General features: G+C 41.1%; 1 protein-coding gene across 4 annotated transcripts in view; it reads right to left on the reverse strand.

Moving 5' to 3' along the window:
- RBM6 (RNA binding motif protein 6) overlaps positions 1 to 26,044 on the reverse strand; it is a 61,562-nt gene extending 35,518 nt beyond the window's left edge. For 2 of the 4 annotated variants that reach the window (XM_081185825.1, XM_081185824.1), the window contains exons 1-6: positions 25,838 to 25,856; positions 21,975 to 22,023; positions 19,200 to 20,514; positions 18,719 to 18,808; positions 17,906 to 17,975; positions 9,002 to 9,075 (exon numbers count right to left, since the gene is read on the reverse strand). In XM_081185825.1, coding sequence (XP_081041951.1) covers positions 9,002 to 9,075; positions 17,906 to 17,975; positions 18,719 to 18,808; positions 19,200 to 20,514; positions 21,975 to 22,018 — 1,593 coding nt within the window. In that variant the 5' untranslated portion in view covers positions 22,019 to 22,023; positions 25,838 to 25,856. Of the gene's footprint in view, positions 1 to 9,001; positions 9,076 to 17,905; positions 17,976 to 18,718; positions 18,809 to 19,199; positions 20,515 to 21,974; positions 22,083 to 25,837; positions 25,857 to 25,902 lie in introns of those variants that run through there. The other 2 variants (XM_081185826.1, XM_081185827.1) reach the window with 2 other exon arrangements.
- Between the last annotated feature and the right edge of the window lie 1,403 nt (positions 26,045 to 27,447).

The following is a 27,447-nucleotide window of genomic DNA, read 5'->3' on the forward strand; positions in this document are numbered from 1 at the left end:
GGGGGCAGTAGTGTGACTGTTCCTACAAACCCTTACTTGGACTCTGAGAAAGTTGAGAATTGTCCCTTAGTCACAAATACCACTTCTGGTGGTAAAGCACTTTACAACTTTAGATTTTGGGGGGATATTGGTGGCCCTACTAAAGACCCTCCTGGAGGACCCATTTTACTCCAGGACTAGTTTGGGGACAGAATTGGCCTTGGATTAGCTTCTATGGGAAAGATATAGGGGAAGCACAACCCTGTTGTTCTTGCTTGATCTCTCAGTGGCTTTTGATAGAATTGACCATGGCATCTGACTAGAGCAGCCTTTCTCAACCCTGGATCCCCAGATGTTGTTGGACTACAACTCCCACCATCCTTGACCACTGGTCCTCCTGGCTAGGAATGATTGGAGTTGTAGTCCAACAACATCTGGGGATCCAAGGTTGAGAAAGCCTGGACTAGAGCATCTCCAGAGTTGGGGATAGTATTTTACTATGATTCCACTCCTACTTAGGGTGGCAGGTTCAGAGAACAGCATTAGATAACCGGGTTGCACGGTGATGCCTATCAGTCAGGGCTTGTGAACCTTCTTCAGCCCAGTGACCACACTGACATAGGCCACCCCTCTTAAGGGTCACATACCAGTGACTGGCATGGTCAATGTATACAGAGACATGCTACACACATACAAACCACACGAACAGCACACACTCACGACCATGCCACTACCCAATGCACAACTCATTCCTCCCCCTCGCCAAAATGCTGTGTTTCAAAGAGATTACTGCAATGTGTTATACAAGGAGCTGCCTCTGAAGACTGTTCAGAAAGTCCAGCTGGTGCAGAATTCAGTGGCCGGGGTGCTCACAAGGGCAAGTCCATTTGAGCATATTGCGCCAATCCTGGCCCAACTGCATTGGCTGCCAATTAGTTTATGGGCCCGATTCAAAGTGCTGGTTTTGACCTATAAAGCCTTAAATGTCTGAGGACTGCAATACCTCAAGGACAGCCTCTCCTCATATAAACTGACCCAGACCCTGTGATCATCCTCTGATGCCCTTCTTCATGTGCCTCCTCCATGAGAGTGGAGAGGTCCAGAGAGCGGCAACTCAAGAACAGACCTTTTCTGCAGTGGCTTTCCAATTTGTGGAATGCTCTCCCCAAGGAGGCTCGCCTGGCACCTTCATTATATATTTTTAGATGCCAGGCAAAAACATTTCTCTTTAAACAGGCCTTTGGCTGGTTAACATTCTATGTCCTTTTAACTGTGTTGTGGGAGGGGGCTACTGTATTAGTTTGTGTTTTTGTTTTAGCATTACAGATGAATATGGTCACTATTTTGTGGTCATATTACTACAGTGGTACCTCAGGTTACATACTCTTCAGGTTACATACGCATCAGGTTACACACTCCGCTAACCCAGAAATAGTACCTCGGGTTAAGAACTTTGCTTCAGGATGAGAACAGAAATCGTGCTCCGGTGGCGCGGCGGCAGTAAGAGGCCCCATTAGCTAAAGTGGTGCTTCAGGTTAAGAACAGTTTCAGGTTAAGAACGGATCTCCAGAACAAATTAAGTACTTAACGCGAGGTACCACTGTACAGCGTGAACACCTCTTCCAAATCCCACAGCAATAAGAGGTTCCCCTAACCAGAGAAAGAGGACAGAAAGCCTCTTTAGTGCAATCTCAGCAGGATCCTATATTGATATAAGATTTTGCTTTACAAAAACGACTGCCGAAAGATTAACAAGAGTGACTAGAGAAGACAGAAGTGTAAAAGCTACATGGAAAGGACTGTTGTAATCTCTTGGTTAACCAAACGACTCCCCCTTTGTACAGAGGCAAAATATGCAACACAATATTGCCAGCACACGCAATCCAATTATGCAAAGATACGATCGCCAAAGTATTTACACATAGATGAAAGCAAAAGGCAAATATTTTTCTCATGTAGTTCTCCTAACATTGTCCAACTTGTATTATGCCAACTTCTCACGTATTTGACCCTAGTGACATTTTTTAAAAATTCCATTATATTTATGTCCTGTTTTTCCATGCTATATACAACACTGTCAAAAGGTAGCTTTAAAACAATGAAACCACCGCAAAACATAAGAGTATAAGTAGCCACATTAATAGGACACAACAGTCAAAGATTAAAAGGTTAGTGGGGGGGAAATGGCCTTAGCTGTGGACCTGCATGAAAGTAGGGAAGGAGTCCAGAGCTTTCACCAGGGACAGCATTCAACCATCTAGGCACTACCAGAAAGAAGGCCCTATCTCTGCTGCTCACCTACCATACCTCTGATAGCAATGGGATATACAGACAAGGGCTTTTTACTGTGTCTTTAACACTCAGGCAGGAGAGTATGACACTTAAAATATCCTGGTCTTAGGCCCGCCCCCCTTTACAAACTTGTTTCTCAGCTCAATTCAGGTTGATTGCACAGTGGTACCTCGGGTTACAGACACTTCAGGTTACAGACTCCGCTAACCCAGAAATAGTACCTCGGGTTAAGAACTTTGCTTCAGGATGAGAACAGAAATCGCGTGGCGGCGCAGCAGCAGCAGCAGCAGCAGGAGACCCCATTAGCTAGAGTGGTACCTCAGGTTAAGAACAGCTTCAGGTTAAGAACAGACCTCCAGAGCGAATTAAGTTCTTAACCTGAGGTACCACTGTAAAGCCCTCAAGGGCCTATTTTTTCCTTGTTGATGGTGCACTCCCTCAGGAGTAAATCTGCTATTTAAGAGGGAAGGCACATGCTAGTAGTGAGCGAGCAGGAGCAAATAACTGACAGAGCCAGAGAAAAAACTGTTTTGGATTAACTAGCCCAGAATACCACTGCCCTGCTTCAATTTTCACCATGGCTATCTCAGATTAAAATTCCCAATCCTAAATGCCACTGGGGAAGGAACAAAAAGCAAGAAAGGAACTGGTGGGGGTGGAAGAATGGGCCATCTTCAGATTATGTCAGGGGCTGTGCTTACATGGCAGCTAATGGAGATGTTGTAAGATGGGACAAGCTGCATTCTGAGATCCCATCCTGAAGACCACTTTTACCAGTGGATGAGGCTGCCCACCTGTCAATCATACCTCATCACCATGGCATCAGGTGAACCACTTAGCCCTGCTATGGCTGGGGATTGTCTGCACAAAGGAGTTCCCATTGAGAAATCCTAGCCACTTGGTGCCAACAAAATTAGCTGCAGGAGCAACTTGTCGTCTCACACTGTTTTCCACAGTAGTTCCATAGATATCACAAGGATACCCAAATAAATGCTCAGTCTGAGACCTCAGATGCACACAAATGAAGCTCTTTACTGGAAAAAGATATTGGGCTGTAACTTACGATGCCTTGTACTAGTGGAAAGCGCTTCTGCTCATGCAAGTTGGGCCATCCAGTTTTTAGTATTTCCTCCTCCCCACGACAGCCTTCCATGCCATATCCCACGTTTTCAAGAGAGTTCCCCAACCTTTAGGAGCAGCATAGAAGGCATGGAGTGGAGCTGGCAGGATCAATCCCAAAAAGATAATGTACCCCTCTATGCACAATCATGTGCTTTCTGCTAGTGCAAAACCGCTGCTGGATACTGCAGCTAACAAGTGAATGTGCCACAGACTGCACATAACAAGTAAAAGAAGAACTGCAAGAATTGCAGCCACACACTTCACCAACCTTTCTTCCCAATAAAGTTCTCTTCCTTTTATGTCGCAACTGGTCAAACATATCATAGATGAGCTGCTGGCCTCAATGTTTCATCCTTAAGTCAATGCTCTAAATTGACTTAAATTGCCTGCACACCATCAGTGGTTCATGGGCCACAGTTAAGAACCACTCTTGGCAAAGGGCTTCAAACTTAACATGAATCAGGCCTCACAGGAAAGATAAGAGAACATATTTTGTGGTTCTTCTACAGTTCCTTATCCAGCTCATTCTAATGATTTATCAATGATCCAGAAAATGGTAAGAGAAAGATCTGCCTGTGCTTACAGCTACTTAACTACTGTCAGAAATTGAAAACGCTTATCAATTTGGTTTATGGAATTTATATCCTTTGTATTACAAGGGCTATAACTAACTTGAAATGGATCACCCAACTCAGGCATAGCAAATAAACCTTGTAACACAACCTTGTGTCAGCTCAGTTGTTTCACTGACCGGCAACAGTACCACGACAACTATACTAATGCCATCATCTAATGCAAATATTCTTCCGTTTTCAATCACAGGTAATCTATGCTTAAAATAAATGGCAGACATTGGCTATTTTAGAATAGGAACCAAGACAAGGCAGAACTGGCAGCACTTTAATCTTCCTCGGCTCCTGGTGACTATAAAGAAAAATAGCACATGAATACTCTGGATAGCTGAGATTTTGAAAATTAATACAGGTTGCTCCCTCCGTCCCACACAGGGAGCTAAACATGTCCTCAAAATGAAATAACCTTTTGAAATAATTGAATTCTTCAATTAAAAAAAATGGCATACTCAGTAATTTTCTATGAAGAACAAATGCTAAATTCTTTCCTTTTCAAGGCTGTTGTCTGAAGAAGGAAGGAGCCAGTTCATTAACTCTGAAGTCATTTTGGTAGTGAGATAACAATTCAGCTTCGTGTATGCAGGCAATGCAAACTAGATAAGACACATTACTTTATCCACCTCTTCCCTACCTAAAAAGGCATCTCACCCCAAATGGACAGCAGCAACATACTAACAGAGAAAGTGATGTCAAAACCAAATGACAAGACAACTGACAACAGACCACCATGAAAGTCATGGTATTAAAATTTTACAAATATCACACAGTGGGTGTTCTATCAGTGAGAACAGGAGACACATTCAATTATCGTTTGCTTTACTCATTTCTCTACCCTGAATTAAATGGCAATGCACTTGCAACAACAAAAGTGCCTGGAATGCCAAATAAATCCCTCTGGTGACAAGGACAACAGTAACCCTGTGGATTTCATCATCATCAACAGACCCTGCTTAGTAGCCCCCTGCTCCTGTCGCCTGGGTGCCTTCACCGATATGGCCAGACACGGAATAAATTTCTGGGCTTTTCTTTGTATCTTAATAGGAGAGGTTCTAAAACTCTCCTGGTACATTAAAAAAACCCACATATTTTAACTGGTTTTGCTACAGCAGTCCAAACTGGCAGAAGACAGTACATTGGGCATACTTCCTACATTGGGCATACTTCCTACAAAAAGTAAAGTAGCTTTTTGAGGGTGAGGGGTCTTCATGTACAATACGTCAAAGAGAAATTCTGCCCTGATATAGAGCACACACCCCCACACACGAACTCTACAGTTAATGAACAGGCAGAAGCTGAACCTGGTCAATCCTGAGTCAGAAAGCATCCAAAAATTATAAATCAAAAGTTGATCCAAAGGAAGGGAAGGGGCTCTGCAGTATGCCCTCTGCTTATGTTTGACGGTTAACCTTGTGCCAGTGCTTTTTTGAGCCATATGTACACAAGAGCCACTGCTCAGATTAATTTGGGACTCTCTGCGGAATAAGAAGCTTTAATGGTGGGAAGCTTGTTTGTGGCTGCACGGCTACTGGAAACAACATCTGAGGTTGCTGCAGCTTAAGTGAGATGAAGAATAAACAGGGAAACTGTTTCCAGGCCACTGGTGAAAGAGACATGTGGGTTTTGAAAATAAAACCTTGTTGGTGGGCAGCACTGTGGTAAATGCCAATCATATTTAATACAAATCTAAACTATGCTACCAAAACAGCTAATCAGATCTCTGTGGGAAGCCTGCAAGTTGAACCTGAGCCAAACAGCACTTTCCCCACTTATCACTTTCACTAACTGGCATTCAGAGGTACCTCTAGTTCAGTGTTTCCCAACCGGTGTTCCCCGGCACACGAGTGTGCCGTGAGACACCGGCTGGTGTGCCGCGAGATGCCTGGAGGGAGGCGGGCGAGTCGGGCGGCGAGAGGCGGGGCGGGGGCGGCGAGGAGAGGCCGCGCCTCCTGCTGCTGCCTGGCGCTCCTCCTCGCAGCCGGCAGCGCTGCCTGGGCGCCTCCGCACGACTCTGTCTCGCTGGGTTTGGTCTCCCAGCAGAGACGGGTCACACGCGCCCCTCCCTCCCTCCCTCAGCCTGCGCGGAGGCGGATTGAGCGCAGCTGAGAGGAGCTGCCGAGGGAAAAAACGTTCACTTTTGTGCGTCCCTCCCGGCGTGACGCTGCGCGCTGACGTCACGGGGCGGGGCTTTAATGGTGGTGTGCCGCGAGATTTTTTTTTAGTACACAGGTGTGCCGTTGCCCAAAAACGTTTGGGAAACACTGCTCTAGTTATCTCACGCTTGGACTACTGCAATGCGCTCTACGTGGGGCTACCTTTGAAGGTGACCCGGAAACTGCAATTAATCCAGAATGCGGCAGCTAGACTGGTGACTGGGAGTGGCCGCCGGGACCACATAACACCGGTTCTGAGAGATCTGCATTGGCTCCCAGTACGTTTCCGAGCACGATTCAAAGTGTTGGTGCTGACCTTTAAAGCCCTAAACGGCCTTGGTCCTGTATACCTGAAGGAGCGTCTCCACCCCCATCGTTCAGCCCGGACACTGAGATCCAGCGCCGAGGGCCTTCTGGCGGTTCCCTCATTGCGAGAAGTGAGGCTACAGGGAACCAGACAGAGGGCCTTCTCGGTAGTGGCGCCCGCCCTGTGGAACGCCCTCCCATCAGATGTCAAAGAGATAAATAATTACCTGACATTCAGAAGACATCTTAAGGCAGCCCTGTTCAGGGAAGTTTTTAATATGTAACGCTGTACTGTTTTTAACACTGATTGGGAGCCGCCCAGAGTGGCTGGGGAAACTCAGCCAGATGGGCGGGGTATAAATAATAAATTATTATTATTATTATTATTATTATTATTATTATTATTATTATTATTACCGTATTTTTTGCACCATAACACTCACTTTTTTCCTCCTAAAAAGTAAGGGGAAATGTCTGTGCGTGTTATGGAGGGAATGCCTACGGGTGGCATGCCTACGGATTTTCCTCCTCTAAAAACTATGTGCGTGTTATGGTCGGGTGCGTGTTATAGAGCGAAAAATACGGTATATCGCCTCAGGTAGTTGGGTTAACACAGCCATTGTATCTAGTAACTATTGATAGCCTTATCCTCCTTGAATTTGTCTAATCTTCTTCTAATGTCATCCAAATTTGTTGCCATCACTTCCTCTTTTGGGGTAGTTATCTTTTGTTATCTGTCCAGAATAGGATGAACTATAAATGCAAATAAGAAGAAGAGAAAAAGACCTAGCTACAGTTCAGAATAAAGCTGCAGACAGACTACTGGAACAGCAGCTATGAAATTCTGCTAAAGGTATAAGGAATTCTTATTCCAAAGTAATATTTCAAATTCAGTCGTGATTGAGAATTTATGGAACATCTGAAAGAGTTAAGAAACAACCCCCCTACCAAGAACTACAGAGCTTATGTATGTTATGTTTAACATTGCCAGGTCACTTTGAGACTTTTTAATGTACAAAGTGACTGATAAATGGTTAATAATAATAAAGTATCATCTTCCTTATTGGTTAAGCCAATTTTGAAGAAGGAAAGCAAATTCATATTCTGAGTTATAATCAGGCTTATATATAGTGCTGCCCTGAGTTTTTGAGCTATGGGGGGACAGTAAACAAAAAAAGGATGGGCAATGCCAATATCTAGAAGGACAATCCATAGATTCTACAAAAATAGGATGCTATCAGAAAATAACTACAACATTCAAATGGCTGTTTTACTTTAATATGTATAAACAGGTACCTGACAGCTGTTGGAACAGGGAAGCACTCTGGTCATTATATCTGATAATCATGTTATGAGAACAGATTCGTGGCGAGGATTCCTAAATTTCATTTCTCAAATTACTGGGTATAAATCATCACATTTAGCATCAATCTGTTCACTGAGATTACCCAGACACAGTGTTTCCAGCTTACATTATTTTTGTGAGAAAATCACTTCCAGAATCGTAGCAGCCAGAAACTGGAAGACATTTCTCAAGCTGGATATGAAGAACTGAGTAACAAGAAATATGAATTTACTATGTAAAAATAGTTGAGAATTTGATCAATTTCTTAAAAGTGGGGGGAAAACATAGGGCTTATTTTCTAAAATTTCCAAGCCATGGGTATTATTGTAAGATCAATTTTCTGCTATAATTGACTACTTTTTATTTATAGCACTCTGTATCTATCTATCTATCTATCTATCTATCTATCTATCTATCTATCTATCTATATAAAAAAACACCTAGCCAAAGATATAATTTGGAGCTATGCTAGCGACTTTCTATTTCTAAGAAAATGTTAAGACATTCAGATTAACCAGGTGCAGCTGGAACAGGCCAGACTTCTCTTATGCAGCTCCAACTTGCATAAAAATATAAATATGAATACTCAAGGAAACAGACAAAGCCCGCCCCTCCAACCAGATGAAAACACATAGACAAATGAGGCATGCAAATTGGATTTTTCACTCAGAGCTGCATATTAGTGGTCTAGCCCATGAATACACGTAGAGGGGTGTGTGTGAGTCTGCACTCCCAAGAGCATATTCAAACATAACTATTTTGCTTAGAGGAAGTACAGATTTTCATTTTACTGTACAATCAAGAAAGTGAAACATCTGACATTAGCAGTTTAGCTACTGTCACTTGAAATCTACCACATATACAAGCTCATAAGAACAACCACCAGAACTGGAAACCTTTCCTTAACTACCACACTTAGAAACTATCAAGCCTGCAAAGCATGCACAACTTGAGAGGCAGACTATTTAGGAAAAAAATGAACTTAAGTTCTTTCTGTGGAACATTAAGCCTCTCCAGATTTCTGCAATACATCAGCATATTGGCTGTTACGCTGTACAGTTTTTTGGGGGGGAAGACTTTCTCTGAATCTTTATTTTTTTAAAAAATCACTAGGTGTCAACCCTCCCCACAAAAATATTCTTCTAGCAGCATTTTCGACCGAAGTGTAAAGCAACCTGGTTGGCTTCCATGCAGGCGATGGCCTCTTCCAAGAGGGAAAACTCCACGCAGATATAGCCATAGTCGTAACCTGGGGACAGCATTTAAATACAGACGGGATTTGCGTTAGTGCCAGAAAGCCACAATTTCAGTACCCAGTTTCCCCTTCCCTTCAGCACACACCCATTTACCGCCACCCTATGCTCCCCATAAAACAAAACAAAGGCAATAGTTGGTGCTTTTAAAAATCTGGTCTTAAACATTGTAAAATTCAGTAGGCAATGTGGGTTTCCATTAAAAAGCCAACAAAAGTGTAAAGGGCTCATTCTCCTAGAAATTAAGGAGACACTGAACACTACAGAGTTACACTTATTAAAAAAGCATAACACCCATCTCAAAAGTCCAGGCAGCAGAGTCTGGTTTCAGTGGCATCATTTCAACCCTTGTGAAACCAAGAAGTCAAAGTGTTTTTGTTAATTTTTTACTACAGTAATAGTATTAGTCTCAGAATCTTTTTCACCCCAAGTGAAGATCATTTATTTAACCCTTTTGATTTTGATTTTTAAACTGATCTAATGCAGTTCTAAAACACTGCAAGGAAATTAACAAGACTACCCTAAAATGTTAATGTTCCTGTCTTCACAGGTAGTCCAAGTTAAAGGACAAGCAATTATTTTTTTGGAGAGGTCCATTTGTAATCTCTTTAACCATATTGTAAAATGGTTAGTTAACCATATTCCACTAATAGAATAGTATTTTCTAGTGATGAAAGTTATTTCAAGAAGCGATGCACCCATCTGCCTGAAACGGAGGCCAGAAGGGTACATAAAGATGTCCTTACCTCAAAATTATCAAGGATTCATAACCATCTAAATTAATACCAAGGCTTAATCAAGGGAAGATGTGTCACTTTAAGCAGGGAACAGTGTGCAAAGTTTCCAAGGCTGAAACTGCAAGAACTGGTTTGCAATGGAATAATTCACAATGAAACAAAAATAAAACATTTTGTTTTGACTGCTTAATCTACTCAGATGCTTCAGTTCTTTTCACAAATAATACGAAACATTAAACATTATGTACTAACTCTGTCCGATCTGGTACTGCAGATAGAACAAATTAAGGCAACAGAAGGCCTTGTGTAGCCCAGATAAGTAACTGGCACAGGAGTATGAATAGGTTTTGTTTTTGTTTTTTCTTTAAAGAAAACAAGCAAACAAATACCAGAAACTCTATGTGACATACACACACACACACACACATCATCTTTGTATATCAGGAGATATCCACCTTCCTCTGCCATGAAATCACTGGAAAGATGCTGTGTCCTAAAACTAGTTTGCAATGCTTCGGTCTCCTTATCACTCAGCGCTGAACTTTTTACAGGTAGCATAGGGATGTGTGATATAAGAACCTATGGAATTTGGCTAAGGTGGGGGAAAGAAAGAACACATCAATTACTGGGGGTTGGAGGATCCAGAACATTTCTATGCCATCTGGTGGGATTTTCTTTCTTATGCTTTGGACCTTGATGATCAAGATTCACCATCTACGTCAGCTCAGGACATATGGATGACTTGAGTTATATTAGTTTCTTACCATTTCCTTTTCTTACTATTTATTGCTTCTTTTGCTTTCTATTTACTATGATGTAATACCCTGCTAGTGCCCTTTTGGGTTGTTAATAATGTCAATGATGATTATTTTTTAAGCAGCATTCCATAATGTACAACAACATTTATCCATATTGTGATGTCATCACATTGTATGTTGTGTGTCCATCCCTAACCAATATTATTGGTGGCAGCTGTTAAGCAAATTTACAGCAAGAGGATGTCATGACATAACTTGCTACACAACTGAAGGGCAGAATATTTAAAGGAGATGTCATATTCAGCAGTAACTCCATGTCACTAATAACTTAAATTTTGGCTAAAATAAAAAAAATCCTTCCTGTAGCACCTTAAAGACCAACTAAGTTAGTTCTTGGTATAAGCTTTCGTGTGCATGCACACTTCTTCAGATACGTATTCTTCAGATACGTATCAGATAGGTATCTGAAGAAGTGTGCATGCACACGAAAGCTTATACCAAGAACTAACTTAGTTGGTCTTTAAGGTGCTACAGGAAGGAATTTTTTTATTTTGACTATGGCAGACCAACACGGCTACCTATCTGTAACTTAAATTTTGGCTAACAGTGTTAGATTTTATCTATTTCCTCGGGGGGGGGGGCAGCTGATTGAGTACTTCCCATGCCCATGTATCTGGAAGATAAACTGCTGAATTCTGCACAATCAATTAAGCAGCTTTATAAAGGTTTCTTGAAGGCAAAACTACATTTTATTTTATTTTTATTTAACAGAATTTATATACTGCTTGATTGTAAACAAAACCTCTAAAAACAGTCTCATGCTATCTGTCTACCTACTTATAGTGTGAAAATTTGCATTCTAGTGAAATACGTTTGCAAGCAACAGATTTTCCTCTGCCTCCACGCACCCCAGCAATACAGCTGCCATCAGGTAAAGATACTAGGGGAAAGGATTGTACAGATCTATAAATTCCCAATCGAAAATTTGTGACACATTTTTACCACAAGACTAACTGTTGTGACTTTCTATTAGAAACAAACACTAATGCTGAAATTAATCATATTCTACACAAACGATAGATAATGCCTTCTGTCATTAAATCTATTTTTACTTCCATGTACTGCGACAATCTCCCACTTTAAGATCTTAATAAAAATAAAATGTTTATTTATTAGACCTCTCACAAGGCCAGCAAGAGTTGCATGCAATTTTAATGAGTTTATATTTTAATTTACACTGAAATATGGAAATAGTTTTCTTTTATCCCAATAACCCTGAAGTATATGTTAGGTTGGCTTCTCACAGCCTGTCCAACGCCACTTAGTAAGCTTTGTGACCAAGCAGCGATTTTCAAGCTCATTCTCTGCCATACAAATTCAGTACTATCCACACAGCACTCCGAACAGATTTCGCAGCAATTCAAAGCAGGATGAAGATGACAATTGCCTCAAACTTTCTATGCACTGCCTATTTGGATTTTGGTTTAAGCATTTTTTTTTTAAATTTATTTGCTTATTAACAGGATTTTTAGACTAGGTTTCACTTTTCAAAAATACCAAAGCGGTTCAAATCATAACACACAAAACCTTAAAAAAACCCAGTAAGTCACAGTAAAAACATCACAGTAAATAAAAACAAGTTTTCATAACAACGTCACAGTAGCCAACGGCAACAGGAAACAACACTAGCAATCAGGAAAAGTTCATGGCAGGCAACATGCCACCTTCAGTGCCCACCAAATCTGAACAGAAAAAGCGTTCTACAAGGTAAGCGCCACAACAGAAAAGGCCCTTCTCCAGGGCCCCTTCAGCAGACAGTAATGACTGGGTCAGTCTATAGGGGATATCCATGTCTTGAGCTACTCAGGGCTTTAAAGGCCAACACTAACAGCTTAAATTTGGTTCAGTAACTGATCAGCAGCCAGTGCAGTTCTTTCCACACAGATGCTGTGGGTGAAACAGGAGACTCCACTCAGCAGTGTAGAAACCATTCTTCGCTAACTACAGATTTTGAACCAAACCTAACAGCAACCCAGAGATTGCATAACAGCAATCCAACCTAGAAGTTATGAACACATGGATCACAGCAAGTAGTTTATCCCCATCCAGAACCCATTGTAACTGGTGTATCAACCTAAGATAGTGAAGGGTGCTCCTTACCACAAAGGTTAGTTGAGCCACAGTAACCAAGAGCACACCCAGACTACGTATCTGCCCCTTTTTAGGGTAAGCGCAACATCAGCCTCAATTCCCAGACCCAGGAACCACCTATGCACAGTGCCTCAATCTTGTCAAAATTCAGCTTCAGATTACGGGCACTCACCTGGCCCACCACTGCATTCAGACCAGTCTATGTCAAGTACTAGACTAAAACACATCAGAGAACTAATTCATTGCTCCAAATCTCCTAATGACCACTCCCAACAAGTCATACAAATGTTTTGGATCATGGTAGGGGCCTAAGGTTAAACTCCACAATATCCATATGTTCCCTATTTGGTCTCTTCCCCACTCCATACTAGCTATTTTTTTAAAACAACAAGTTGTTGTCAACAACAACAACTTGCTTAGTTTGTGCTCAGAAGTTCATAGCAGGGGAAACCTCAAAAAAGTGTTATGTTAACTATACAGCGGTATGAATTTCTCTAATGGTGACTATCATCTTACATATCTTTCTTTCTAAACACATATTTCTCACAGTCATCACTGGTATTTGAGCTTATGGGTATTTTACATAAAGGTTCAGATTGGTCTATGCATTATCGGCATAGCAGATTGCTGGAAATGGCCTCCATACAATAGCTTACACTTGACTATATGTAACTCACCATATCATTTTTAATAAATTGAGAGATAAGGATTCAGTTCAGACATAATGGTTATTGGCCAGAGAATTGATCACATGACTGCACACTCCCTCCTAGTCCCTTGGCTTGCATTCATAGAACCTGGCTTATTTAAGCCATAATTATCCATGATATCAACAAACAAAGAAAAAGAAACTGTGGTTTAATCTCTTATTTAAAAAATAGGACATGAAATTTTGTATGCAGAAATTACATCACATGTAATTTCTATGAAATTGAAACCATGGAACTGTGGTTTGATGAAACAAATGGAATATGGCTCTGTCTTAACTATATTTCAGACAAATGGCAACACTGGGAGTTTGGCTTTTTAAAAAAGAAACTTTTATTCAATAATTTATTTAGTTTTAGACTTGATGACCACATCATTCTTGGGAGTTAACAAGCAACCACAATGCTGGCTAGAAAACGAAGTGACTTGCTCACAAGCTCATTCACTGGATATGATGGCACTGGTCAGCATTATTAGAGACAACCTACTCCTTAAAATATTTCTTGACTCATATGAAACAAAAGGCCATATGTCCAATTTCAAGCTGCTTGCAATAAAAATGACATTAAGTTCTCTTTTCCTGTGATGTACATACCCTAAATAGGGGAAATGAGATGCTTCAATGCACTAAGGCACGAACTGAAAAACCATCCCACCTCTCCCACTCATATACAGTGGTACCTCTGGATGCGAACAGGATCCGTTCTGGAGCCCTGTTCGCATCCTGAAGCGAACACAACCCGCGCCTGCGCGTGCACATGTGTGTGACGTCATTTTGAGCTTCTGTGCATGCGGTGATACCTGGAAGTAATGTGTTCCGTTACTTCTGGGTTGCCGCGGAGAGCAACCCGAAAATGCTCAACCCGAAGCATATTTAACCCAAGGTATGACTGTACAGATCTCTTCTTCTCTTTGAGCTTCAAATCATCAACCGTCTACCATCATGCTCAAATCCTCTAGCTTGCTTAAACATCCTGTCAGATCTAGGCTGCCAAAATATATGGCAGAACACAGACTGAATTATAACTAGTCAAATCCCAGAAACAAGAGCATGAAATTGATCATGTATGATGTGGCTAGGTGAAGCGTGCATCCTTAAGAGAAGTAAGAACAAATATCTTATGTCACGTTATCAGAGAGGATAGATTCAGGCCATACTTGCTCACTTTTCACATGGAGACTTACAGTTGCTATCTGGTCACATCAACATAGCATACCTGCCTAAAGAGGCTACATGAATTATGAACTAAATATACCATGTTTTCAACAAGCTGCAAACTCCCTGCCTACCAGAACTTTAGAATGCATTACACAGAGGAAACTCAGTTCCACATGCAACTATTTTCTCATTGAGTTAGAAAAATATCAGGGAAGCCAAAGATGAGGGGAAGAATTCAGTTATGGCAAAAACGGGTAAGAGAAGGACTGAATGAAGATCTTTCATCGAAAAGATATAACCTGTAATACTCACTATAACCTAAAGTATTCACCAAACCTTATTTGTTAAATTTATATTCCACCTTTTCATATATATTTTTTAACAAGGCAGCTAACATGAGAAGTTCTCAATCCACATGGATTGTGATAGATAGATAACTTTTTACAAACTCTTGCACAAACTCTACCTTCATGCCACCCCTTCAGGGCTTACCTCCTGATAAACCGCCCCAAGCATCAGTACAAACATCAAATCATAGCTGCAAAATACGTATCTCAAAGTGCTTTCAGTTGCTTGTAATTCAAGAACATATTTGACTATCAAAATATGAACATAATTCAAATATTTTCATCCCTTTCTACATCCTATCATTTTCAAAATATTTAGATTTATTGCTCTGACAAATATATAAGGTGGCTTAAAATAGAATTTTCTTCCCAGAAAACCTAGATGTCTGTAGAATACAGAACTTTCTCTGCACCCAGAATCCCCTCTATATATTATTTTTTTCTGCTGTATTGCAGCAGCACACAGAACATGGCATTCAATTTAGTTTTGGCTGAAAGCTCTGTAAATGGTTGACAGGATTTCTCAGCTCCCTAGTTTGGGTACAGCTTCTCAAGCAGTGCTGAGGACTGTTGGAAATCAAATCCCACCAGCCACATTTGTAATTCCCCGCCCCCCCCCCCCACGTCACAATCCAAAGAGAAGTTACACCTTGATACTAATCAAACACATATTTTATGCCTGCTTATACATACCAGATTGCTAAAATAAATTTCTCTCCTCTAAATTCTGTTTTACTAATGATTTAGTGAACTTTTCATTCAGTGTAGTTACTCATGAAACGGAACTCAACCCTACTTTATCCCAATTCTCTATTTCCCAACATACTTGTCAGAAACATAAACACTGGGATTCAACTCCAAGGATTTGTTTTTCAGCTCAAAGGGTTTGCTTCAAACATTTCAAAAAGAAATCAGTTGACACCGAAAGTAAAACAAAACTGCACACACCTATGCTTTAATTCTAGTTTTTCAATACGATGCTGTATTGTTTTTAACTATTTACTACTAGCAGTCAACCTCTCTGGGAGTAGAAATACAGAAGGGTGTGAAATTATCATTTCCAAATAAATATTTTATAGTAAATATTTCTTTAATTATTATATTTTTAAAAAATCATAAATCTGAATAGAATCTTGTTGTAAACGGCAATACATAAAGGAAGCAGAGAAGCACGGATCATATGATTTCTCTCCCAGTTAGGGGTTATTACGCTGGATGGCCTCTTTGTCACTGCGATTAAGAACACTGTAGGGAGAATCTCCATATATTGACAAATGTTTGTATCCAGCAGAACAGACTTACTTAAACTACTCAGACTTAACAGCAGAACATGGGGTGGTTTTCAACTAAATAATTGTGCAAACAGAACACTTCTGCTTGCACAATGGATCTTTCTCCTTACACGCACCCCATGCCAGCATCAAATCTGCTCCAGAGGCCTGGGGAAACCCATAGAACAGATTTAGGAGACATAGGGAGGAGAGGTGGAGGACAGAATGTTTGCCTAAGTGCTATATTGAATTTCACCCATGGTTTGGCATCACAAAAACAAGCCTTAAGCTTTCACTCTGCTTCCTATCCCCACATGAGAAAATAAGTAACCTCCAGCCATGATCTGCATCAAACCACTATTTGCAGTTTTGCCCAAACATTAAACTATGGATTTACTGCAAGCGATGTTCAACTCATAGTTTGCAAACCTGACTTACAGGCATTTTGCAGAAAGCTTCATTTGCTGGGTTCAGACAAACTGCAAATTGTGCTTTGCCTAAAACGGTGATAAGAAGCTTCTGATCTCCATGTGCAAACGACAGAGGAACTGCATGATGCTAAGGTACATGTTCAGAGTGCCAATGATGGCCTGCTGTTACATCTCCTCACAGCCCCCCAGTTTCCTTCACAGAAGCAGCCCTAATAGCACAAAGACACTGCTCTTTATACACCAAGTTCAAAAAGCAGTTTGAATTTTGCTTCCCTTTAAACTGATGCAAAGTCTCCAAACAGATTCTGTACTCAGGATATTGAAAGCAGTTTGGAGGTACTCCAAGAACAACTTCTGAAAAGAAAAATTTGCAACTTTGTGGATATTTTCAGTGCCCTTATCCAGACTGAGGATATATAAGCAAACTATTTGATTCCCACATCACAGCGATCCAGGAAATACATGTACTAAGGATGCAGCACACACTAGTAGGTTACAGGACTGTTTGCTTTAAAGAAGCTCCAGATTTTAAATCCTTATAGAGATTTCTGTTACAATCAGACTGGAGCAGGAAAAGGAAAGGAAAAGTTCCAGAACATCTCCCCATTTTTCCTCCTGCATCTCTCACCCCTTCTGGAACTATAATATTAATGTCTCACATTCCCTACCTTCATGTTTAACCTTGTCCATCTTTCTTTGCCTCCCCAAACCCCACCAAGAAAACTGCTAATTATTCCCTAACCAAACTTCATTTGGACAAGTCAGGAACTTACGGATTGAGGCCAGGAGATTTTAATGAAGCCATCCTCTGAAATGAGAAGTCCAACCCAACGTATAGAAACTTGGGAAGTATATAAGTATAGAAACGTTTCCACTGAGCTATTTAGAGCTATCAGTATTTGAAGATACTGGAATTAGGTGCCACAACATCTCAAGAGAAGACTATTTGTACATAGGATGTTACAGGGCAAGTAATCTTGCCCAATTAGAAGATTTAATAAAGAACATCCACTAGAAACAATCCACTGCCATCTCCAGAAGGCTTCCTTAGGAGTGTTTTTGGGTTTTTTCCATGGCTAATGTAGAATTAGCAAGTCAGCTGTAAATCACCTCTGCTAAGCCTGGGCTCAACCCTGAAGAAGGCAAGGGAAGACTAGATGACCCAAAGGCTGTTTAATCAATAGTAGTAAGGATGTCAGAAAAGGAAGCCATAATTGCAAGGTGAAATGTAAATCCACCCAACAGACACTGAATAAATTCTCACCTGTAGTATAATCTTTCAGGCGCATATTCTTCACTGGTGTCCCAACACATGCTTGGAAAGCATTAAGAATCTACAGAAGCAAACAAAGTTTCAGGTTAAGTTTTTTAAAAACAAAAACCCTATACAATAACATTTTTTTTAAAGGAACATTCTGTTCTACCACAGGGCTGCCTCTGAAGACAGTTTGGAAACTTCAGCTGGTGCAGAATTCAAAGACCAGGTTGCTCACTGGTGCAAGACCAGTGTATAACACCAATCCTGGTCCAACTGCACTGGCTGCCAATTAGTTTCCCGATCCAATTCAAAGTGCTAGTTTTGATCTGTATAGCCTTAAATGCTTCAGGTCCTCAATGGCCGCCTCTCCCCCTATGAACTGACCCGGACCCTGCAATCACCATCTGAGGCCCTTATCTGTGTGTCTCCTCCATGAGAGGTCCAGAGGACAGCAACACGAGAATGGGCCTTTTACACAGAGGCCCCCCACATGGAATGCTCTTCCTAGGGAGGCTTGCCTGACATCCACATTACATACATTTAGGTGCCAGGCAAACACAATCCTCTTCAAATAGGCCTTTGGCTGTTAAACTATATATGGCCTTTAAATGCGTGTGTTGGGGGTGTTATTGTTTTCACTATTATGTTGTGCATTTTGTGCTTTTATGTTGTAAACCACCTAATGATCTTTGGATGAACGACAGCATATAAATTTAATCAACAACAACAAAAAAAAAATAATACAACATATGGAGAAAACTGTTACTGTGGAATACTGGCTGTTCTAATTAAGTTTCAAGCAGCAAAATAAATACTTACATCATCTTTTGTTGCAGTTTGAGGCACTTTTCCTAGTCGAATCAGCTTGCTTGGTTTTATATCTTTGAGGCCGGTTCTATAATCTTGGTCCTTAAAGAAAAAGTTCAAGGAAACTTTAATGACAATAATGAAGACCTATCATTTTACTAAACAGTTTATAATGATTTAAAATAAATAACACTGTCTTGTTTTTATATAAAATGTTCACGATGTTGAAGCACAACCAGCTTCACATGTAAACTGTTTGAAGTCCCCTGTCAGTCAGGAATGTGGAATTTGAATTACTAGTAAGCAAAGGAAGACTACTAGATTTGAGAAAGTTTCAACGTTATCAGATATCATTGCAATATTACCTTACAGTAGCTTAACTAGGTTTTAAATATACAAAGGAGGGGAGGCTGTAATTAACTTATTCTTCCAAAGCTTTCATAAATATGTTTACACATGATTATAGATACAAGCTTTCCAACGAATCACATACCTGAAGATCTGGCTGAGAATCTTTAGAAGACTTGCCCTCTGCAAAAGACTTGCCATGTTCATAGTCAAACATCTGACTTCCTGGCAGTCGATGATCTACATCTCGATACTCAATGCCCCTATAGTCTGTATCCTGCCTTCCAAGGAAATCCAGGTCACTTTTTTCCTTAAGTCCAAGAGCAGATGGTTCAGATACTTGCTGTTCACCCGCAGGGAACTCCTGATTGCTAACAAAGGCCTGAGAAGGCTTATCTTGATCCTGAAGAGTGGGAAGAGGACCACAGCTACTTTGGAAGTCTAGTGACGAGTCAGTCTCGGGCTTCTGTCTTTGAGATTCTTCTTCTCTGGCTCTTGGTTCTGAATGTGGAAACTCCTTGCTTTGAACACTAAAGGAAGACCGCTCCCTAGCAGCAAGTCCAGCCTCATCTACCTCACATTCTCTATCTGTTGGCGGCACTGTAGAAAGGCTATGCTGGTAGTCCACAAGGTTTGGGTCCACCGAGGGCACATCTCTGTCTGCAAAATCCACAGGAGGTGGCACATCCCTACCCCTAAAATCCTGATCAGTCTGAGATTTTGGCCTATTTCTGAAATTTGAATGGGGTACATCTCTGTCTCTGAAGTCTAGGTCAGCTGCACCCACGCTCCTCAAGTCCATATCAGGCATTTCTCTTTTCCTAAACTCTGAATATGGCTGCTCCCTGCCCCTATAATCCTGTTCAGGCATGTCCCTTGCCCTAAAGTGTGGGTGAGATCCATCTCGGTTTCTGAAGTCTAAATCAAATGTTCCCCTTGCACGAAAATCAGATGGAGCATCATCTCTGCCTCTATAGCTCATATTATGAGCTTCCCTATCCCTGTAGTTCATACGGAAAGAATCCCTATTCCTGTAATCTATTGGAGGAATGTCCCCTCCACTATAATCCATAGACTGCCCCTCCCTATCCTGGAAATCTCCTTGATACATCTCCCTGCCTCTAAAATCTGGAAGAAGTGGCACCCTGCCCCTGAAGTCCAAGTGTGACTCATCTCTATTCTGAAAATCAGGTGGGTAATCTCTGCCTCCAAAACCATGCAAATGTCCCTCCCCACCTCTGAAGTCACTATGTGGTCCATCTCTACCTCCAAAGCTGAAAGTAGGTTCCTCTCTGTTGGCAAACTGAGGATTGAGGATGCCTGGGTGTCCCTGGATATCAAAAGGAAGTGATTCTCTGCCAGAGAAGTTGCCAGAGTGTCTTTCTTGAGCAAGACTATCAAGGGGAGGAGGAGAGTAATCCCTGTTCCACCCGGGAGCAAACCTTTCTTCTTGGCTCCCACTGTAGAAATAAAGACAGTGTTATTCATAATGTCCTTCGAGTTTGTAATCTACACATCAGCATGTCTTCTCTAAACCTTTTACAGAGCTGTTCAACAGTAAGATCCGCAGAAGATATTGATGTTTGGTAGTTTAAGAGGAGGCAGTATACGACAGGCGTGACAAGTAAACTTGCGTACTCCCATTCACCATAATTCCCAGTTGAACTCAACATGGAATACCTGAAATATTAATGAGTCATTGAAGGTAACAATCTACATAGTCTCACAGTACATACAGCTGGGGCATTTGGAATTATCCATTAAGGAAGCCACCGCATTTGTCCTTGATGCTCCTCCAAATAAAGAATTTCCATTAAATCTGGTTTTATCACTATCTTAAGCAGTTGAGCAACTATGCTCATGCTGCTATATTCATCTAACAAGGCCTTTGTGGACAAGCTCAATACTGTATTTGAATGACACTGCCCAGGCCATGTGTTAGTTGTACTAACATACTATCAAGGAAGGGAGACAATTATGAGATTTTATATACTTTCTTGGGCCGCACCATTGTTTTACTTTGATCTCAATTTGCAGTAGTGCATATTGCACCTTCCTCATGTGCTCCTTCATCTGCACCATAACAACTGCATACCCATCTAACATGTCTCATGCGTATTTAGTAGGCAGACCCATGCATAAAAGCAAAGCATCTTTGTCGTCTGCTGATGGCTACTACCCATTACTCTTTGAAGACATTTCCCCAAACCTATCAATGTGGTTCTGTCAGTATAGCTGTTTCTCTCAAGATTTTTCATTGTGTCAGAGCATATGCATGCATGCCATAAAGTTTCCAGGAGCATTTGATCCTAGAAACTCCAAGGCCCTACAATAACACAAGGCATAATGTACAGTTCTAGTAGCCTAGCAAAGTAGCTTTGGCCATGAGGGTCAAGTTCATGGCCTGCACATATAAACACAAGCATAAACACTCTTCCATGACCTTATAGTGTCCCAACATCGAGTGGAATCTATTTTCTGGAACCTACTTTCTGCCCAAACCACATTTAATAGTTCCTGTAGGCATTTGTTAATATAACTGTCAATTTGACAACGGAAATGTTCATACCTTCCAAGTGTACACTGAGTTATATGCACCAGCTACATCTGCTTCCAGGATACTCCATTCTATCCTCTTCCTCTCATCAGCATTCCATGACCATGGTTCCCCCAGAACTAATGGTACCTCCCTCATGTGTACTCGAGATGTTATTTTGACTACATAAAAAGCAGCACTAGGAAACCTTGGGAAGGAGCTGGTGGAGGGGAAGGGCAAGCCCTGTAAGGATGCTGTGCAAGTGGGTTGTCACAAGTGGTTACCAATTATGAAACAGAGATTTTGTGTCATCTTATTACATGGTAACTAGCCTAATGCATGACAGATATAAACACAAAAACTTATTTCATGTTAAACACTTACCGAAAAGGACCCATTCTGTTGGCTGGTCGAGGGTTTCCCCACATTTTGTCTGTGATAAGACAAACAGAAGAAAGAGTTCTTGTTTTTGTCAAACTGCAGCTGTGTTTTCTACAAGATACAAGTATGATAAAAAGCCAACTAAATTAGCATTCTTCTGGCTAATAAATTTTATCTTTTAAACCAGCAAATATTACCCAGTTCAACTTCTTGAATTATTTGAACCTACAAGGTAAGAGTCAAAAGCTAAGCAGTTGACCACTGTGCAACTGAAAAACAGTGCGAATTTCCATTGCAAACTGTGAGATTTAACTATTCTAAATCAAAACATTTCCCCATCACCTCTACTGATAAGAGGTTTGCAAGGTCCTATGTTTCACAAGAGTGGTTAAATCAATGACAGTCTAGAACGTTCATCAGGTCTTTCAACATCTCAGTGAATCCTGCACATCTACAGACAGCATTTAACTCAATCAGAATTATAAAATAAGCCCATTCTGATTAGAGCAATTTAAAACATAGCATCAATACCACAACATGGGTCATATCCAAAGAAAAGCAACAGGTGCTAATTTATTGTGTGAAGTTGCTCCATAAGTGTCAAAGGAGATGAGATATGGAGAGTGGAAAGAGCAGAGGAAGAGGAAGTAAGAGTAAGGAAGGAGGCCCAGCAAAACACATTGCACATCAGAGAGAGGAGTTCTTATCTAATCTTCACTGAACTTTACACACATCCAGCATACCTGAAATTCAGAGCCACTTCCAGTCCATCCTAACTGCCCACAAATAAATCACCTGTGTTTTGCCAAAAACACTAGCAAGATGCTCTTTATTCTGGATATTGGCAAATGTACAGCACTTCCTGAACTCCACCACAATTTGCCTTAAACACCCACTCTATAAAGAACAAAAGTCTGTATGTATCCCAATTTAAATCGATGTACAATATGTTGAAGGTGAAAGAAGAAGAAAGATCAGATCCACCACTATTAATCATACGGGAACAACCATGATACTAGCTGCATTATGTCTTCCTCAGAAGAACTCTGCAAATGAATAATATGACTCAAAATGGGCAAATATGTGGCCAGCACTATGCCACATTGTCCAATTGGGCTGTTTCCAATGTTTATATCAAAAAAACTTTTGTTTCCAGCATACATTCTAGGGCTTGGCTTTAAAAATAAATCTATAAATATGAATTCCACAACCAATGGGCGGGTTTTCACTTAATACAATACATATTCCAGTGCAGGGAATAAATATTATTAATCTGATACTGATAAGTAAAAAAAAAACCCTGCTCTAGCATTAATTCTGCATGGAAACTTGTCTTTTTATAGATGGGGAAGTAAATATGATAATGTAGTAAACTAAAGCAAAAATGTGCTGAGTTCTAGATACCTTGAACACAAGTGCACTGGGGAAAAAACATATTTAGTATACATTTCTACCTGAATTATAGGTAGAATTAACAAAGATAAATTGCAAAACAGCACAGCTGAGTATTAGGGTGGAGCAGTCTGGAAAGAAAAGACTGAGCAGCAGGATAAACAAACCCTCTCTTTATGTGTCACTTCCTATACATGTTCTGTGCCTCAACTAGCCTGTGAACAGTTTGTATTGAAAGAAAGTCACAAATAACCTTATGACTTGCATTGATTTGAGCATTATAAGAATAACTACTGAACTGATAACTAACTGCATGTTATCCTAGCAACAACCAATTACTACATTTTCTGACAATGGCAAACAACTTTCCATCACTTGCAACAATGAACTGCTATAGTTTACACAGGACAAACAGGATATTTTCTGCACAACAATGAAAGGACAGAAAGCAGCGATTAGAAATGGCAGCACAAGAGAAACTAGGTGAATATTTCAATCCAATGATATTCCATTTTTGCCCTGAAAGCACACAACTTTTTTAAAAAACAACAACAATTTTTAATGGCAGACAAACTATTTGTAGAGGTATGTCCTTTGTTTTCCAAGAACTCAATGTGATGCAATGTTATTTTAAAAAATATAACTTTTAAAATAATAATTATACTTTAAAAAGTGTTCAATATATTGATTTCCTTATTTTGAGTGTTTTTGATGCTGATGATTTGTAATAATTAATGCTTGTTTTAAAACTGGTTCTTTTGTTTATTTGCATTTTCAGTTATTTATTATATTAAATTGCTTAAAGCCAGTTTGGAATGGGTGTCTTCTGGCAGCATATAAGTGCAGCTGTAACAAAATTAAAATATGGCTACAGAATTAGGTGTTCCTAAGCCAATACTCAAATAGTGTGTTCTGAATAAAAATTCTACCATATTAAAACTAATAAAAACAATAATATGCTCTATATCCATCAACAAGTCTTTCCAGATATTCAGTAAATATAATGGGGGAAATGCCAAATAGTTTTTATTTATTTCATTTCTGTATCCCACTCATACTCTAAGGAGCTCAGGGAGAGGTAAAGGGTTATTGATGGTTTGCATAATTAGAATCTGTCATTCATTTATGTGTTGCCTGCAGCAACAACATGTCACTGGAACAAAGTGTAACCACATTTGCTTTGATTCCAAGACTACAGTCATTACTCATAGCCAATTAATTAAGGCCACACTCCTAATTCTACCATCTTGGGGGTAGATACAATTGAGTTCAACAGAAGTAGCTTCCAAGCAGACAGTTGTATTTAACTTATTAAATTTCTATCCCACTCTTCCTCCCAACAGGCCAGTTAGGGATGAGGTGTAAAAATGATATGATTACATCTGCACAACTTCACATAAAATTAAAATATTTTTAAAAGGGAAGAGCACTAGCTTTTTAGATTATCATAGAATTATAGAACTGTAGAGCTGGAAGGGACCTCGGGGGTCATACAGTCCAACACCCTGCAATGCATATGTGTATGTGTGTGTTACTGCTAGCATTCTGGCGTGTGAGACATGGGAAGGTGGGAGGCTCCCTTTTAAGATAGCCGGTGATATCTGCTGTTTTCACAATTAACTATATAAAACAATGAACACGTTTTTAAAAATAAAAACGCTTTCCTGAGATCATTTAAATTTACTAACTTTTCATTTCCTTCCCAGATGCTTGCACAATTATTCCTAGAGCCAGGGGTTTTATTTTTGTTTCTGCACCTTCAGTTCCAATCATACTTCTGGACCACAAATCTGCAAGCGCCCCACATCTCCCTGACAGAGTTTAACAGCACAGGAAATCTTACTACACAAGCCAATCCCATAGTACATCCTCCAGCTTAGCCTACACTGGCAGCAGCTCGCCAAAGTGCCAAGGAAGAGAGGCCTCTGAACAACCCTATCAACTGAAGATACCAGTAACTGAAGGGGAACCTTCCAAAGGCGTTCTCACAGGAAGCTTGAAACCCATCGCAACCCCCAGTTATTTACGTATTTGTCAATTTAATGTGCATACCGCCCTTCACCCGAAGATCACAGGGCGGTTCACAACACAAAACTACAGAAAAAGGACACAAAAAACATAATAAACCAACAGTCCTCGCCGTCGCCGGGTGCAGAACTTGGGTCTACCTCCTTCACTGTTAACAAGCGGACACCCCTCCAGCCCCCCCCCCTGCCGGGAGAGCATTTATACGGCCCAAACGCCCCCCTCTTCTTGCCCCCCACCCAGCAAATGCCACGAGCTGAGGATGCGTCCGAGTCACCGGTACCCCTGGCAAGAGGCTCCCCTCCCCGCCGCCCTGCCCCCCGCGGCCCTGTCAGCGCCAGGCGCGTTTCCCGCGTGCGGTCTCGCTGCTCCAAAAGGGACAAAGGGGGGGGGCTTTCCCTACCCGCCTCCCTCACGACCCAAGGCGGACTGTAGTCGGCCGCACAAGCCCAGCGAGGCAGGCGGGGCCTTCCGTGCCAGAGAAAGAGCGGGAGCGCGAAGGAGAGATACCCACCACAAGCAAGGCGGGCAGCTCGGCCACTCTGGGCCTCCACAGCGAAGCCACAACGCCGAGCCAGAAGAAACCGGAAATTCCGGTGCGCTCAACCATGTGACCTTGCAAAGCGCACCCAGCCATCCCAGGGCACGCGCGCAGCGGCCTATACGGCTAACCATAGACTTAAGGCGGATAGAGCGGTTCCCAGATAGCTTCGGAAGCCATCTTTGGGGGTCTCTCCAAGAGGCGGAAGTGGGAGCTGCCCAAAGAAAACAATGGAGAAATCCAGGATTTTAGCGTCGCTGGGTTTGGGCTGCGTGTGGCAGCCAAAAATTTTTAAAAAGCAAGCTTTCTTGCCGAATTTTCTTTTTATTTTATTTTTTTGGTCGAGTGCTTTCAAACTTTAAAGCCCAACGGGTCTGTAGTCAAGTCAATGAAGCTATGCAGTAGGATGCTGGGTGGGGCTTATTAACGTAGGTAGCCCTTTGTTGCAAGAATGCTAGAGCAATGTCAGCCCGCCTTTCACTGAAAATATTAGTAGGGAGCTGCACTAAAACGGGTATAAGTTGCACGCTCTTCAATTTGGAAACAATGCACTGGCATGGGAACCGCTTTAAAAGTTTTTCTTACAGTCAGTGGTATACAAATTTCATCAACAAAAAGAAATGAACCTTTAACTGTCTTAAAGCTTAATAATAATAATAATAGCTCTAAGTTAGAAAAGGCGTGATTTGCTGTCGGGTGCTGGAGGTGGAGAAAGTGCTGCTGCTGCTGCTACCAAATCACAGCTACGCCAAAATCCTGGATTTCTTTATTCTATATCCCAATTTTGTTATCTGCGTGCTGCTACCAGACAGCAGCCACGTACAAGAGGGTACTCGGAGTAATCCCAAGGTTTGAAAAAGCACACACGCAAAAAAGGCAAAAGAAAACCCTGGGGGAAATAAGAAGTCAACCTAGTGAGGACTGAGCATCAGTAGCTGCAGGACGCTGATCGATTGTTACAGGGGTAGGGAAATGCAATGGAGTTTCGTGGACGAAGGCTGGGTTGAACCGTGAACAAGATCACTCTGAACTAGAATATGGTGAAGAGCAAGTAAATGTAAATCCATAAATTAATTAACATTTTGTTGCAGGTCCGGTCCCACTTGTTTTGTGTGGACAGCTCTCACTTATGCCCCATGGAATATGAAAAAGATAGCTACAGAAGGACTCGGGAAATCAATCATCAGACAACTGAATTGTAATTCTAATATTTGTATTTTTATAATGCTCCTATACGCCCTAAATGCTCTGCTTGGAAAGAGGAAATAAAGAAAAAGAACTCACTTGCTCAATGCGGAGGAGTGTATGTCTTATAACTACATTTCCCAGGATGCTCCGCAACCCACTTCCTCCTTTTCTCTATCGTCGCTGTGTAATGCTGGGACTTGCAGCTTTATATTCATGGTTTGAGCCTGTAAGAACGATGACGGCAACGACAAGATTTGTGCTGTTGATAAAGTTGGTCAGTACTGCGGTTGTATAAACATTCCAGTCGTATAGAAGAAGGGCTGAAGCAGA

Source organism: Podarcis bocagei (assembly GCF_964188305.1).
Source record: "Podarcis bocagei genome assembly, chromosome: 2".
NCBI classification, from domain to species: domain Eukaryota; kingdom Metazoa; phylum Chordata; class Lepidosauria; order Squamata; family Lacertidae; genus Podarcis; species Podarcis bocagei.